Source organism: Habropoda laboriosa, unplaced genomic scaffold, assembly GCF_001263275.1.
Source record: "Habropoda laboriosa isolate 0110345459 unplaced genomic scaffold, ASM126327v1 scaffold22, whole genome shotgun sequence".
In the NCBI taxonomy this organism is placed as follows: domain Eukaryota; kingdom Metazoa; phylum Arthropoda; class Insecta; order Hymenoptera; family Apidae; genus Habropoda; species Habropoda laboriosa.
Window position 1 is genome coordinate 2,079,664 of NW_017100261.1, and position 16,836 is coordinate 2,096,499.

General features: G+C 45.0%; 1 protein-coding gene across 1 annotated transcript in view; it reads left to right on the top strand.

Moving 5' to 3' along the window:
• The first annotated feature begins 5,155 nt into the window (after positions 1-5,155).
• Positions 5,156-16,836, top strand: part of LOC108572813 (protein Fe65 homolog) — a 132,865-nt gene continuing 121,184 nt past the window's right edge. The window contains exon 1 of the mRNA XM_017935124.1: positions 5,156-5,447. Coding sequence (XP_017790613.1) covers positions 5,156-5,447 — 292 coding nt within the window. The remainder of the gene's footprint in view (positions 5,448-16,836) is intronic.

Here is a 16,836-nt window from a genome sequence, read left to right on the forward strand (position 1 = left end):
GGACGGGTGGATGGGTGGGTGAAAACGATCCTACGTGTTCTCGTTCGCGAGAGTCGCTCACCGGGAGAGAGAGAAACTTACGTCTCGTTTATATATCTATCGACCCGGCGCGCGAACTTCGGCTACTTTGTGAATGCGGCAAGAGAGTTCAACGGCCCTAGGGGAATCGAACCCGATGCGATGTGCAAGCAGCACAGAGATTCCGTATATACGTTGCAAACAACCACGCGTTTCGTACGAGTTCGAAAATTTCCGAACCCTTCTACTGCACGCCTCCGGGGGAGCGGGAGTGTGTAGAGACTGGCAGGAAATTGGGACGCGAAATTTGTCGACCTTATACCACCCCTTTGTTTCCGGGTAATTCCGCGCCGCGTCGGTACGAACGAAAAATTTGCGACACTTGGAAATTGAATAATCTTCTCGTCGAACGTCGCGGAGGAGAGGGGCGAGAATAATCGAAATCGACGATCGATCGCCAATGGTATTTTTATTCAGCCCTTCTGTCTACAAGCGTTCTTCCGTCGTTCGTTCTTTTGCCACGGGCTTAACGATCCGTGAAATAATCGTCGAAAAGAGGAAGATACCGTTATAAATCACCGAGTATTTAGCGGTTTAAAAGCGGCGTTTAAGGTTATTTTATGAATGGCCGCGAAGCTGGAACGAGTATCTCGTGCCCGGTGCTCATACGTTTCGTGTTCTAGAGGCAAGCCGAGGGGGGGGTTGTTCCAGTTTTGGATAAGCCGGCTGAATAAAGGGGCGGGAGGATGAAGGGGGTGGTCACGGCGCCCGTTCGTCTGCCGCTCCTGGTCGATGGCTTCCTTCAACCCCTCCTGGTCTCTCCCCTGGTGTTATCTGGAAACTTCTCAGTGGCGGTATCGCGGTATTCGTAGCCGGTCATGATTCATTCCTACCGGTAATAGTGTAATTCGACGATCATGAACGTTAGGCGAATCGCGTGCGATCAACGAAAAAGGGAACTCGAGCCGGCAAGTTGAACACGGTGTTTCGACTGCGTAAGTTTTAACCCCGTTATCGATTCGTACATGAACGCCAGGTTGGCGCGTTTATCAATTTTGCACAGTTCAATCCGTGTGCCGCGATTCTTTTCAACCGTGTACTCTTCTCTCCCTTCGTTTTATCGCTTCTTCGGGAGAACGATGTTTCGATACTGTTTCCTCATTCACCGTGATAGGTTGTACTTTTTCCTGTTTCCTTTTGTTTCGTTAACGGTGACGCATGGTTAATTGCGACGTCTTCGCGGGACGGATCGTGGCGAGCATCGAGCGGCGTCGTATTGACAGGTGAAAATGTATTGTTAATATTTGCGCGGATCGCGCGAGTCGGCGTTGACCAATTTGAAACTTGTTACCCGGCCAGAATCGAAGCTGTATTTAATATAGATGATTGAAAGTTGCGGCTTTCACCGACGGAGCATTATGAACGGGGGGATACGCTCGGTCCCGCGAATATCCACGAAACGGATTGTAAATTAAAACGTGGAAACGCGAGAGCCGGGGCTGAAAGAAGTATATTCACCGATATATTCTAGAAATTCCCGTAATACACGCGCTTCGTATTAAAATTCAACGTGTGCGTGTGCTCGTGTATACATGCATTACAAACTCCTACCAAATTGGAATATCGTTTGAATTTTAAATACAGGAAATATGCTACACGGTTCGTTAATCTTTAATAACGATATCGTTAAAGGTAATTCATATATTATCGGTAGAGGGACGCGTCGTCATTCCGTATCGATCCTTCCCAGCTACCATTCACCAACGGTTACATTTCTTGGAACGATTTCCACGTAGAAAATTCACCGACCAAGTCACGTCACTATCCCAAGATTTTGTAACGCTGTCTCTCGATAGAATATTCTGTTCGCGTGTGTACGGCTATGCACAGTATGCTTTTTCGCGAAAATAGTGCACCGTAAAAGGTCGTTCTTCCCTTCTCTCGGAATTTCACCGTCTTGCAACGGCGTACCGATGCCACGCGCACGTGTTTCCGGCAAAATTAAATCAGTTTTGCTAATACCAGCTATCTCTCGCGGTCGTTACGAAGGGGGGTAGGGAACGGTAGCTCGTTTCCGGCGCGCAACCTTCGAACCGAATAATCGTTCCGTGTCTGATGTAACGTTAACGAAAAGATGACCGTGAAACACACAGCCCCCCGTCTGAATATCCCATCCGTGTGTAATATCGAATTTGCGTATTCCGCTCGTGTACTTTGCAAATTGTATTACACGTTCTACTCCCGGGCTCTTGTAATTTTCGGAACAACGCCGATGCAGATGGAATTCTTGCCTTCCCTCTCTTCCTCCCTTGCTCTTTCTCTCGTTCTCTCGTAAATCGTTACGAGTAGAGTATCGCTTGTTCGTCGAAAATTCTCCGCGAGGGATGAAATCGAGTTTACAGCTTGAGAAACGAGAGAAAACCGATACAATAAATCCGGTCGAACATCTGAGCGTCATTTCTCGACGAAACGAAGAAAAGAAGAAAAAAGCGAAAGATGAAAATTGTGGATCGATCTTCGGTTGTGTGTATATATATATATATCCTCCCGGCGGTGTTACGCCAATGCACGTTGGCTGCACACGCTCGAAATTCCGATCAGGAATTTCTGGAACTCAAACTCCACGGCGATTTCTCGCGGTGTAATCCGAATTCCCATGAAATATGTATGTCGCAGATAGTCCATGCATAGACGATCGAATTAACGGGAGATCATTTCCCTGGGTATTTCTCGCTTCTGATCCGTTACGATTCAGTACGGTGATCCGCGGAAAGAAATGCGTGCCAGCTACCACGAGCGTATCAACCGGTTCGATATACACTGTGCTGCTACATTTTACACGACCATCTATCTCGATACCATTTATTTGCCAGTCTATTTACTTTATCAACTCAGTTACCTGATCTTATTCGACGTTATCTCTCTCTCTCTCTCTCTCTCAATACGTTTCGCTCTTTCGAAAGCTTTAACCTTTAAATCGATTTTCCACTCTCGCCTTTTCCGTACCTATTCGACGGCCCGAGTGATTTACGTGGACGAGAACGCACAATCGACGCCACGCGAATCGATTAAAAGCGAACACACGGCGGTCTCTGTAGGTCGCAAGAAATTCTCGTCTGAACGCGAGAACGTGAGATCATCCAGCGTATCCACACCCACGCGAATCACCAGTGACGTCAGCCGGACTGAACGGCACCGCGACTGGCCGGCTACAGAAGAATGTCTCCGTTGCTATTGGATCACTTCTGGTTTTCTCTTCGTCACAGTCCATTTACGCCGGTCCACTGCTGCATTACCGGCTCTCTCTCTGTCTCCCGATCGAGCATCTCGACTTCGCCTCGCCAACCGGAATATCCGTAAATTTCGCGCGCAAGTGATTCCCCTCTTCCTCCCTCTTTTTTCATCCTACTCTTTGATTTCTCTGGAATCTTCCAGTAGAGAGAGAGAGAGAGAGACGTAACGAGAAATAAGAAAGAATTCCTCCTGGTGCAACGACGAAAGGATGTCACCGGTGGGTTCAATTTCCGGGTGCTTCGTCGATGAAAACCGTTTACGATCGGAACACGTGTCGTCGCTGAAAGAGTTGTCCAATTTTTTCCTTTCGCCTCGTTCGTGGGTTTTCGAGGTGGAGAAGGTTCTCGTTTCCGAGTGAATCGACCAGTGTATCGAACGTTACCAGCTTCGAATTATGCAGATATTCGGAGCCGGTTCATATATCATTCGGTGCGTGTACGCGACAGAGAGAGAGAGAGAGAGAGAGTATGGGAGTGTGTACACGCATGGTTCGCGTGTGCGCGTGGCATTAATTTACGCGTATTTCACGATAATTGTGCAGAAACGTGCGAGCCCGTGAATCGTATTGTTCTTGGGTCGCGCGCGGGTGTCCAGCGGTGTTATGCCAACGCTTTTGTTATGCAGATGGTCTCGAAGTTTTGTTCTCAACGGCGCATGGGGCCTTTCGTTACCGAGCATATTATTCGGTTTCGCGGTCGGATCCCTGAAAGAGTAACGACCTTAAGTTCCGTCCACGAGAGAGCAGTTTAACGGAAGGGGGCGCACGTTTCTCGTGTTTCTCTTCTCTAAACGGTTATATCGTCCGTGAGAAAGTCCCGCGTTCTTACTTTTTTGTCTCCGCTTTGATTTAAAGAACCGTAGGAACGAGGAGGTCTAAACGAAAGCAGGCCGATAAAAAGGAGCGCGTCCTTTGAGGGTTCGAATCGGCGACGAAAATAGGAGTTGATAAAAAAGCGCGAACTTCCGTGGTGATTTAAAGGGGCACCGTCCTGAGGCGGCGAGAAATTTGTGAAACTTGGGAATTTTTTTTTGTAGCTGACTGCTGAGTGAAATGCTTGAATTTTTTTGTGGATATAAATGTAACTTTCAGTATTTTTCTTCAATTTTTGAAAAGGGAATTTGTTACGAAATGAAGGAGTTATTCGCTAGTTGCGAAAGCTCTTCTGATGAAACATGAATTGGCAAGGATTGGGAGGTCTGAAATAAAAAAATTCTATTTTCGATTTCTAAATAAAAACGTGTTACCTACAGCGTAGCTTAGGATTTAAAAAAAAATTGTAAGTATCATAGAAATAGCGGCAGATCGAAGAGGAGGAACCTCTTTCTACAGAGAAAAATCAACTTTAAATATTTCTAAAAAGTTAAATAATTGAGATATCGAAAAAATCTTACGCCGCATCGCAGGTAACACATGTTCATTTATAAATAAAGAGAATTTTTTATTTCAGACGTTTCAATCTATGCCGAGCGATGGCGGCCAGCAATCGATACTCTAGCAGAAGAGGTTTCATAATAACTCCTCCATTTTGTAACATTTTCGCTTTTGAAAAAATTCAAGAAAGAACTCGAAAGTTACATTTACGTGCTCAAAAAAAAAAATTGAACTCTTTCGTTTAGTAGTTACTCACGAAAAAAAAAAAATCCCAAACTTTCACCTCGTTTCGGAACACCTCGGGTCGACGTTCCCTCTCGAAACGGTCATCTCCTCGTTCCGATTCGCTCCGCGTTTGAAACCGCGTGCTTCAAGTATAATCCATACCTTTGTTGAATCTGTTCACGCAGGTAGTGGACATCGAGGCGTTGCCAAGGTCACGAGGGAGGAGCTGAGGTCATTGCTGCACCTATGTTGTGCGGCGAACTCCTGAACGGCGGCTTCGTCAGTACCGGAGCGGTACCGGTGGTTCCTTACGGTCTCTTAGGATTCTGTCTGCCCGGTTGTCTACGTGCTACCAGCTCTAGTTTTCTCACATCGTCTTACCTGACCCTGTTGGCCGAACTTCTGGCCACGGGCCACCTGGATATCAGAAACGAGCTGATGGACCTCGCGAAGAGGAGCCATCAGGCTCCGAGCAATGGCGCTGTCGACCTTGACCTGGACATGCACGCCGACGATATCGACGAGAATGTCTTCCTCGGTGAGTAATCCTCGTGTTTTCAACTGTTCGCTTCTCCTGTCGATAAACGGGTATCGTGCACGATGCATATAAACCACTGTAAGAATCACGTTTTGTCACGCGAAAACATTTTTTTCACCGTGCGGCGGCCTGGCTTCATTGTCAAACCAAAGCGACACTCTGCACTTGGAGAAGTTTCTCGATTCAACGAGGACAAGTAGTCTCAGCGAGTAATTAACACTTTTGGGTCAAGGAGAATCTTTTTCCATTAACTAACCGAGACGTTTCTCGTTAAATGCATGCATTTTAATAACGCGCTTTGAATATCGAGGCGCACGGATACTTCTGAAATTGTATTATAATCGAATCGATTTTCTACAACCGGGAACCTAGTCCCGGGGACGAATATATCTAACCTGCTCTCGCGAGAGACAGAGAGAGATGGAGAACGCCAGGTTTCGATATGAAACGGTATATTGAAGTCCGGTTCGTTGTTAGACAATCAGTCGAACCCGATTGAACCGACTCGCTCTACATACCGCGTACAAACGAGAGACTACACCCTCTGTTTCGCGAGTATCGCTGATCTAATGGGTTTATTTCGAGAAAGTGAACACACATTCGTAACGTGTAACGAAGGCGCCGTTATTTCGCGTTAATAGGCAGTACACTGTCCGTGACGACATCGCGAAAGTAGCTGAGCGCTGTGCGTTGGCTAGAGAAGTGAGTGGCGGCGAGGATCGCGATTACGTCCATGGGTAAATATGTCTGACGGCTTGGAACTCTGTAATATTCCCCCCACCTTCTCCCTTTTTCGTACGGTCTCTTGGCACGATTCGTACCAGACGAATGCAGTGGAAGCTATATGGTACGTTTGACAAAATCCGCGAGCTCGCATATTAAACTTCGCCAGAAACGAAAGAAACGTTCCCACAAACACACACGTTCTTCACGTCCATTTAAACCGACGACCATTACAAAAAGCTATAGCGAAAAGGTTTATTTTAACTGGCGACATCCGTCGACTCGTGCATTTCAATCATCCCCCAAGCGACAAAACGTCCGCGACGTTCACGGCTGCAGCCCTATAAACGATCCAGCAGCGTTTCTGCCGATCGACCATTCAAACCCACGTAGCCTGGCCGTCGTCCAATCTTTTCCCCTCCTTTCTCTCCCCTCTAATTCTTTCCTTTCCTCCGGGTCTTCCGGCGGCCGCGAGAACTCGGGCCTCTCCTCGAAATAAATGGCGGACCGTTAACAATCTTTACAGCTGTTTATCAAGATTTAGACCCCTTTTCTGGTCGTTAGGCAAGCGTGCCTCTCTCCTCCTCTCGCTACCATTCTCGTCCCTCGTCTACGCGAGGAGAATTCAAGAGTGTCCTATATTAACAGGAAGCTTCAACACGGTCAGACAGATCGTGATTCTCGCAGGGCTCTTCCGCTTCATTACGCCTGTCGTCGACGCGCGCGACTTTTAATTCCTGCTATCATTCACCTCGCAGATTCCTCCTCGCCTCGGGGTTCGAGAAGTTTCCACGAAGTTGCAGGAGGTAAAGAATTACCGACGGTAGTTACCGAGGGTATCTATAAATCTGGATTTTCCAAGCAACAAGTCCAGCTGTAAACAAAATTTTTGTCGATCCTACCTCCTGCTCCGTTACGAGATTTATGTTCGTACGTGTCCTCCGACCGGGGCTTCCCCGGTTGATACCGTGGACGACGCTGGATTCTACGGGAGTATTAAAGCTTTCCCAGAGACAAGCCGCTTTCTTCCGGCTCCGGTCATCCTTCTTGCTGACCTGCTCGAACCCGTGCGACATGCCGCGCCTTTCGGTTTTCCCTGCAGCTCGCCTACAACTTCCGGGGATCTTAATAAATCGCCCGGCGACTCTATCCTATTTCGACGGTGGAGAAAAATGGAGTATCAGCGTGGATCCTTGGGGGGATTCACGGGCAGAAATTGTCCAAGGCTGCGCCACGTCGTGTTACAGAGCGCTTTTAATCCGAGGATAATTTACCCTTATCATCGCGCCATCAGTGTAACGGCCGACGATTATCGCAATTTCTCACGTGTAAAGAAAGAACGGTTCTGGTGGAGGAGAAGAGGATTTTATCGCGCGCTTTGTCACGAATCGAACGAATCTTGTCGGAGACTTATGAAAAGGGAGATTGCGATCTAAGTGTGTTACGTAGTCGCAGTTTTCAGGACTTTTACTCGCGAAGGTCTGTATGTTGTTGGTTCTTCGCGTCGATGCAATTTCATTTTCTTTGGGAATAGAGTTTCGCAATTCTTTCGGTGTATGAAATTATCTGGAACGTATCGAGACACTTATTGAATATGAAGCGAACTTGACAATTATTGTGAAATTATTCTTATAAAACTTTGATGAAATTCTATGAAATTTAGCAAAATTCGTCGTATCGTCGTTACACAAACACCATGAACATTTTCTAGAAATCTTCTCAAGCCGTTTTAAATTTTATCCTCTTCTATTATCTGAACACCCTGTATATTGCTACTGATACACGATAGTAACTTTGTCGAAGAGATGTATCAAATCATATAATACTTTGAGTACGAGTACTATAATTCACGACACTTTTCCAATTAAAACGTGACCGTGAGTGTCCGAATCATTCTCGGCAAACTGACGGCATGAGGGCGATTTGCTCGCGTGTGATTGGCTGATGGAGTATAAAACTGAGATTGTCCACTCAACACTGAGTTGTAGTATTACCTTTAATCGGTGTTCTTACAAGCTCTGACTATGTCATAAAATAGACCTGTGTGTGTTAAAGTGATACAGTAATTCTTCTGTTTTTCACTTTGTTATGCAACATACACCTTTAGAGAAGCTGTGATTGACTAAATTGAAGAAGCAAGTCGAAAGTTACAAATGATTGAATGTTGAAGAAATTCGTGGAAGGAGAGAGTAACAGTTACAAATATTTGTAAACTGTAGGAATGTTGGAAAATCCAGAAAAGAAAAAGGAAAAGGATGATGGAGGAAAACTACATGGGTGCCTGAACGTTTTATAATAGAAAGGCTGGTTCGTTTATAACGGTGGAATTTTAACCCTTAACCTTATAACAACGAGGCAGTCTCGTGATACAGATTATAATCACAGTGCGATAAAAATAGTTACATTAACGCTAAAGATTTATTTAAATTTTGACTTTAGTTTTAATTTATAAGTTCGAAGGTTGGCAAAAATAAATGTTGCGTAATAGTGTTAAAAATAGTGAAGAAATTGTAAGACATGGGATTAACCTTGGATCGAGATGCATCGAATTATAACGAACACTTGGCAATTATGTATCGCTTGTTTGAAGTTTGAACAAGAATGGGATCGAAAATACACTTAAAATGGAACATCTTTTTTTATTACAAAATGAATCGTTATGTTTCTAATAACATTTAAAGAGAATTCTAAAATTTCTACGAATTATTGAAAATTTTCAAAAAATATAGATATCGATATTTCGTCATTCCCATCTATAATTGCTTCTTCGGCGTACTTTCGATACTTTTTCTGCAGATTTCTTTTATTTCCGCGTCATAATGCCGTATCGATATATGCTTCTCTATCACTTGCTGTTTATCAGCTATCATTTTTGATGCAATTCCACGTTTTAGTCATTCCCATAAGTTTCCCATAGGTGAATTGCCAGGTCACGATAGAATTTAAGCTAGCCAGGTATGTCTATCTACGTGTCAAGAAGAAAACAAAAGGATTGCGGCGACCGCCACGGGGGAGGGCCACGCACTTAGGCCTGGCGTCTCTTGGTCCTCGAGGCGAAGAATCGAGAGATGTTTCTCTTCGTCCTCGAGGACAAGAGTATTGCGCCCCCACTTCCTGGGACTTTCCCAGGGAAAAGGGGCTACTTAAGGGAGCCCCGAAAAAGGCACGGGGCTTTTTGGTCATAGACTTTCTTTCTACGTGCATCGTGTCGCCTGTACATTTTAAAATTATAGTTGGGGCCACGATATAGCGAGGTCGTAAATTAAACTCTGAAGAATCGGCACCGATTGATGTTGCGGCACTCAAGGCCGTGTGTTGCAGTCTGTTTGAGGGTTCCAACAATAAACGAATGGTAGCATATGATTTGGTACTTCAAGTAGAAAATGGTATTTCATTTACAAATGGAAAATATGTTAATATTAAAGCTACACAATCCTTTTGCATTTTCTATCTGCATCTTGTAACCGTACTTCCAAATGCGGCTTTTCCCAGAAGAAAAAAACCCTAAATTGTCCTAGCTGAACTCAATTTTCAGTAAATATATTAGAATCAGTTTGACTTTCGCTGGATAGAAGAATTCTTTGTACGGTCCTGACCATGGTTTCAAGTAAGCGTTACCGGTTAAATGAATAAATATATTTTTGTTAAGCAACTTTCGCGAGTAATTATTTTACACCGCTTATATTTTACTGCTATTGAAAACATAAAATATGTAACTTTTTGATCTGATCACTATAATTTAATCACTCACTCTAGTCTATTGCTTTATGATTCGTAGGTTTTATGGTTGCAGTACACAACTGTACGATACTTTCCGTACAAACAATACTTATGAACGACAGTGAAGGTTGCTCTTACACAGTCCCCGAGAGTCTGTCCAAGGAAATTTTCCTGCTGTCTGCACATATTTAACGCGCGGTATAACGAACGTAACAAGATCACGGGCCATTATGGCAGCCGATCGAAGGCCGTCATGTTAGATGTCCCTAATTGAAATACGATTCCCCATCCGTCTTATTCGAGGGAATAATGCATCAGCTGCGAGTGTGCAGTAGTGCCAAACTGGAAAGTGGATTTTCACCGGAGACACTTGTCCTCTCTTGCTGCAAAGTGGATGCGAGTTTGATGACAACACTCCGTACCGCCGCGCCGCCGCCACACGGCGACTGAAACTTGGCGAAATTGAATCGAACTTGCTACCTACTTTTATCGGTCATTGCCTCGCCTCCCCTTCAACCTGGTCCACGGACAAAGGAGCGATAACCCACGAAGCTTTGCTAAAAATAATTCTCATTCCAAGTCCTCTCGCGATATTGCGCTCTCTGGAAACGAAATTGCCGTCGAATAGTCGCACAAAAGGAACACCTTTTCCACCTCATCGTGCAATCTGGAGAAGAGTATAATTCGACTTCCCTTAACAATTTCCAAGCGAGAACATCCAGGGATAGATGATTTATTACTTTCCTGTTCGGTGTAATCGTCGCGATAAACTCAATTTCATTAAATCCTCCAGGTTGGACTTTCTTTCTTTCTTTAATTAAACCGATCAGATCTCACCGGTTCCAGCAGGTTTCTCCAGGAGATTGAATAGACGTCGCGGATTTGTTATTCTTATCGGTCAGGCCGGTCCCTGAACACGCGGTCTGTTGGTGCGCCTGGTCACAAAAGATCGTAACGGCGCGTTGATAAAAATACAACAGGCCGTTCGATGACGTAAACGTATTTCTTGGTTATCTCGGGCGAACGGAATAAAACTGGTAAACATGAAACGAAACGTGGACAGAGCAGAGTAGAGAAAGAACTAACAGAGAGAGAGAGAGAGAGAGAGAAAGAAAAAAAGGTAACGAATTGGAAGTGAAATTGAATCGATGCTTTCGTTACGTATCGAAAATTACCCGGCAAATTAATTCGTTTGACGGAACACCGGGTGTACCATTTCGCTGATGTCATCCGAACGACAGATTGTTCTCCGCCTATCGATCGAATAAACGCTTCAATCTATCCTCCCGCGCATCGTGTTTTGTTCTCTCCTCGTTCCGCCACACCTCCGAAGGGTGAGCGGAACGATTCGATATAGCTACGTGTATATATGCAGCGCGGGGAAAAAGCAAGGAAATACATGAAGAGGAGAGGGGGAAAAAAATTGAAACAAAAGAGCCGCGACTGTCGATTTATAAACATATCCTTCACGGGGTTAAACAATCGCGGCAATACAGAACGCTCACGCTCGACGATGGGTAAAATTGAGAAACGACACGGAATCGCGCACAGTCTTTGACGGGAATTGAAAGCGTACACGTAAATGGGGTTACACGTTTTACTACAGGAGACCGATCAAAGTGAGAACGAAATACGGCCGCGGTCTGGCTGATGTGGCAGAAAAATAGAAGGACGTGACATCTCCCGCGACCGGAGTTAATAAAACTGATTTCTCGCTCTTCCCTATTCTTTTTCCTTTTTTCTTTCGTGTGTGCGCGATATGTACAGCAAGGGTGGAAGATGAAAGAGAGGCTGGTGGTAAACGCGTTACATTGAATTATCTCCCACAACATTACGTCCCTCGAAAGAGGGTAGAGGGAGAGAAGAGAAGAGATACGTAGAAATTCCAATTTGATAAGCGAACTGTCCTGAAACGCGCGTCACCCAATGTTGGGAAAACCGTGAAAGCACGTTTCGAGAACGAATGGAGAAGCGAGCGTGCGGTATGGCGAGCGAAGAAGAAAAAGGAAAAAGAAAGATTGATTTATTCGACGAGAAAGTGTCGCGACACAAAGGAGTATTATAGCTCCCATTCTACGAGTCGAATAAATGCTCCAATCTGTCGCGGATACCTCTCCTCGTTCCACTTCAGAGGCTGACTAAAATATGGGAATACGTGTGCCATTCGACGACGACGACGAATAGGAGAGGGAGAGAAGAAGAGAAGAGTGGAAAAAAGATGAAGAAGGGAGGAGGCGATGCATGAGACAGACGCACGGCAGAGAATGCAGAGAAGAGAGAGGAAGAAGGTGGAGGGAAATGATGAGAGGTAAAAGGGAGCTAGCGAAACTCGACAATGGAGGAGGGTTCCTAGAACAGACCCCCGATGTTAGTGGAGAGTGAATGAAGCGAGACAGGAAAGCGAAACGGGAACAATGGCCGCGGTATTATTTTCTGTTTGCTGCGTCAGACCAACCACCCATCCCACCCCAGTTAGTCTCTCTTCGTCCATCCCCGTTTCTCCCTCCTTCTCTATCTCTCCCTCTGTCTTTCTCTGGTCCTTTTTTCGTCTCACTCTCTCTTTGACCGCTTTCGCTTCTTCTCACTGCAACAGCCATTCGGAGGATCCAAGATTACTAGCTCGATATTTGGCAAATAAACGAACAAGCTCCTGCCGCCTGGTGCTGTTTCATTCGACCAACAGAATAAATCATCCGCCGCTTAATTCCCTCTAGCCGGTTGGTTAGCTGTGTCGAAGGTAAGACGAACGTCCTCTTCGTTATCGAATTTCCTCGATCGTGTCGCGAACGTGCCCGTTTAATTAAAGGAAATATTTATCCCGTTAACTCTCTGTGGAACTTTTCAATTCAGCTACCTCTCCGCGTGGCTGGTAGGATGTCGAACAGGGGGATATTCCCTGGGGGAGATTGTCTCGAAGAATTTTAATCTTCCGCACGGACCCACTGCTAACTGTTGAATCTATACGCGGTTCCCGTTAGCTGTAGCCGTTTCGCTACCCATTCGCAAGGAATCAAATTTTTCTTTTTCACAAGCTCCATTGATCCAAACCTGATCATAGATAACGAACGCAATGTTTACCAAATAAACGAACGATAAAATCCCCTCGTATCCTGATCGTTTAATCCGTGGGGATGAGACGATGGTCGTAAACTGTGTTCAAGTTTATCGACAAACTTTGTCGTAGCTCGTGTATCTGGAAAATTACCGATACACCCCTATCTGTGTTAAATATTTTCATGTGTTTTCAGTTCGATACGGGAGAAAAAATTCGACAACCGCGAAATATGAGCACGATAAAACGAAGAATGAACGATCGACGAATAATTAAAATGTTTCTAATTCCACGGTGACTCTGTACAGTAACCCGTCGGTAGGTCGAAAAAGCCACGAGGTAATTGCACTCCGTCCCGTTCATTTTGTTCACGTTCGAGATTTATTTCTTCTTTCGTCTAACCGTCTCTGTTCTGCTCGCAGACAGATCCAACGGAGGCGCCCTTTGTCGTTAATCATTTCCGTGCTCCTCGTCAGACCGTCTGGTCCCTCCTGGAAACGAAACTGTTCTCGCAATTAAGCGCATTCAAAGGAAAGACCTCGCTTCCTGCGGAGGTCTCTGGTACACGTGCTTCCGGCATTGCTCGTTTCGCGGCTAATTCCCGGCCGTTTCCCTTCGTTCCATCAATGGTCCGCGAAGTAGGACGTCGTTTCTCTCCCTGCCTCCGCTGTTGACATCGATATTTTAATATCCTTGGGAAAACCTTCGCGCCACCAATCTCTTTCCTACCTCGTTTACCAATGTTTCAAATGAACCCTCTCCGCCCTCTCTCTCTCTCACTCTCTCGCTCTCTTTCTCTCTCTGCGCGTTATTTAAACACTTCCGTAAACGAGGCGATATTTTCGTTTCCTCGGAAATGCTCCGCGCGATATTTTCACTTCGCGGAAGCTCACGGGTTCGATCGTTTATTCGCAAAATACGGAGCGTGCAGACCGGCACCGGATTAAATATTCCAACGATACACATCCCACTCTATCCATCGATATCCTATTAATTCCGCGAAAATCATTTCGAATAGGACCGACGAGAAATGGTCGAAGACTGCGTATGTGTTTGCAAAGGGTGGGGATAGGGGATTCGGGTCGAGTTTTCGTAGCCGGTATAGAAACTATGACGCCGGAAATCACCGGTAGGCTTTAAAACGAGGACGAGCATGCAAATTGCACCTCGTGGATAGGTATGTACGGTTATATAGGTGTATGTACACCGGTGAAGAGACTCGTTCCGTGCCAGTTTTGCCGCGGGGCTTTGGAAACGCGGTGCAAAAGTCCTGTCGGGGGTGGGATCGAAGTGGCGTATAAGGTTTCCCTCAAAACTCACGGCACGTGAATATCAAACGACCCTGACGAGAGATCCGGAAAGAGCCAAGCTTGCGGCGCCCTCGAAGCCAGATTTTCAAAGTGTGAAGAGAGCCACACGGACACCCCCTATTCAATGGTCTGTCCATTCCTCTTCGTTGTCGTCTGCGAACCGAACCAGTCGCGCGACTTCTGGGTTCATCCTACTCTCGTTCTAATTTCATCTCGATATCGGTTTTTCTCAATGGGAACGCCTTAATTAACCTTTCGACCTGTTATATTTCGAAATTCGTTGGAATTTTGTCGCTTTCCGTTCCTTCGGTTCCACAGACACGTTCACCATTCAGAGTTGCGGTTGATACTGGGACAACCTAACCCGTCAAAATGATTTCAGATTTCTTAGTTTAAATCGTACGGTGATTTTTGTTGAAACAAAGAAATAATTATTTGTGCCAATTTATTTCCTCACGCGTGTACAGCTAATCGTTCAATAACTGCACATATTGGAAATGGGTTATGGAATGAAATAGTCTTTTAACTTTGTAATATACGATTTATTTACGGTGTACGGTGATTTTTGTTGAAACAAAGAAATAATTATTTGTGCCAATTTATTTCCTCACACGTGTACAGCTAATCGTTCAATAACTGCACTTATTGGACATGGGTTATGGAATGAAATAGTCTTTTAACTTTGTAATATACGATTTATTTACGGTCTCAGAGGAAACGTCTTTACTCTATTGAATCTTCTGAAGGACTGTTTCTGGGCACCCAAAAGAAAGTTAGGGGTCCCCTTATACCTAGAAACTATTTACATTATGGTATGGCATTGTACAGTGAGTGACTCGAAGACGGACACCAGATGCATCTGGTGGAAGTCTTAGTGCCTTTGTTTAAAATAACCCGGAGACATTTTTGTCCTTACTTGATTATTTCCATAGGGTGTTGTTAGAAATAATCCAACAGCACTTTTTTAAAATTATTTTCTTTCACTTTCCGTATTGAGTTATCCTTTCTATTATGACAGAAAAAGGTAAGTTACAGCATTGTGAATAATGGAAAACTTATTCCTATACGCCTATAAAATAATTAAAAGAAGGACCAAATTAATCTTATCTGGCACATCAAGTTGAGAAAAATGTGAGCGTTAAAGGGGTTAATCCGTTTGAAGGGAAAAAACATACTACATTTTCGCAGAAATGATCGAAACACTTTTGTCCAAGTGTGTAGTGACTTTCGTTGAAATAAAGTAACAATTTATTTCAAACTTCTTTACATAGTACACCTAAAGATACCCAAACGAAAAATATATACTACATCGAATTCCACTAGTTCCAGTGTTAACACCAAATATAGTCAACGTTACATTCCGTTACATAATCACGGTGTAGCGTGAGGATCAATAATTATACAAATCTCTGCAGTGTTTGTATTTTGCTTGGCTTGTAAAATGTTGCTTGTCAGGCCACATTTTCACTTCCCCTCCCTCCCCCGCGACTAAACAACTCGAATCTGTTAGCAAAATGTGTTTCCACGTCTCTTGCTTTTCTTCTTCCCTTTTTCCACTATGATATATTTGGCGCCGCTCAAGGTATTTGGGACGGCGCCATTATAATTGGCCCGAAGCATTGCGCAAAATATCTCGAAATTTCGCCAGTTATCGATCGCTTAGGGTAAGCCGCGTAACCCGTCTCGCAGTGCGGTGTTCGCGCGGAACTTGAATTGCGGCGCGAGTCGCAAATTGATGGTGGTGGAAAACAGAAGCTAATTAATGCCCCCCCGAAAGAAATTACCTCCGGTGTAATTCGGCCGGTGTACTAGCTGTTAGTCTCTAGCCCACGAGATAAAGAGAGAGAGAGAGAGAGAGAGAGAAGCTTCGAAGAATCGAAATGGCTGGTCGTGGATAATGGTAGGAATGGGAGATTGAAAGCCTCCATTCTCTCCCTTTATCCTTCTTTTTTTTCCTCCACCAGCCCTTCTACCCTCCGCGCTCCGTCATTTACGCCCGGCCACGAACCAACTATCTTTCCTCGTAATTAAATATTTGTCGTTCGTCGAGGTTGATCGGTATTTACGGAACCATCGCTGATTCTACGTGGCTTCTCGCGAATTTACCCATCGCGAATGGAACTCCGATCGCTTCCCATCCCTTTGTATCCAGCAAGGATTTTTCACGATGAGAAAGAGCAGAGATCACGTACGTTAGTTAAGACTTCGACAGGTTGTCGGATTCTCGAGGGGGATGGCGCTCGGTTAAGAAGCAATTCTCGCCGGATGAATTTATGGCTGGTCAGGATTAACACGCTCGGCTGCAATAAAAGTCACGAGCTTCGGTCATTCTTTCCTTTTTCCTACACCCTCTCTCTTTCTTCCTCGTCTTAATTCGCTTCTTCTTTTCTTTTCTATTTTTTTCTTTCCGTTTTTGCGAGAAAGACTCCGTCATCCTCCGTCTTCGTTCTCCCTCTCTCTCTCTCTCTCTCACCGGCCTGGCGCACACCCCTCAGAAGTTTCGGTGTCCAAAATGGTCTCCTCCTTTATTTCTCAGTCTCTTTGTCCCTCCTCTGATCCTCCTCCGATCTCTCTCGAGACGAGA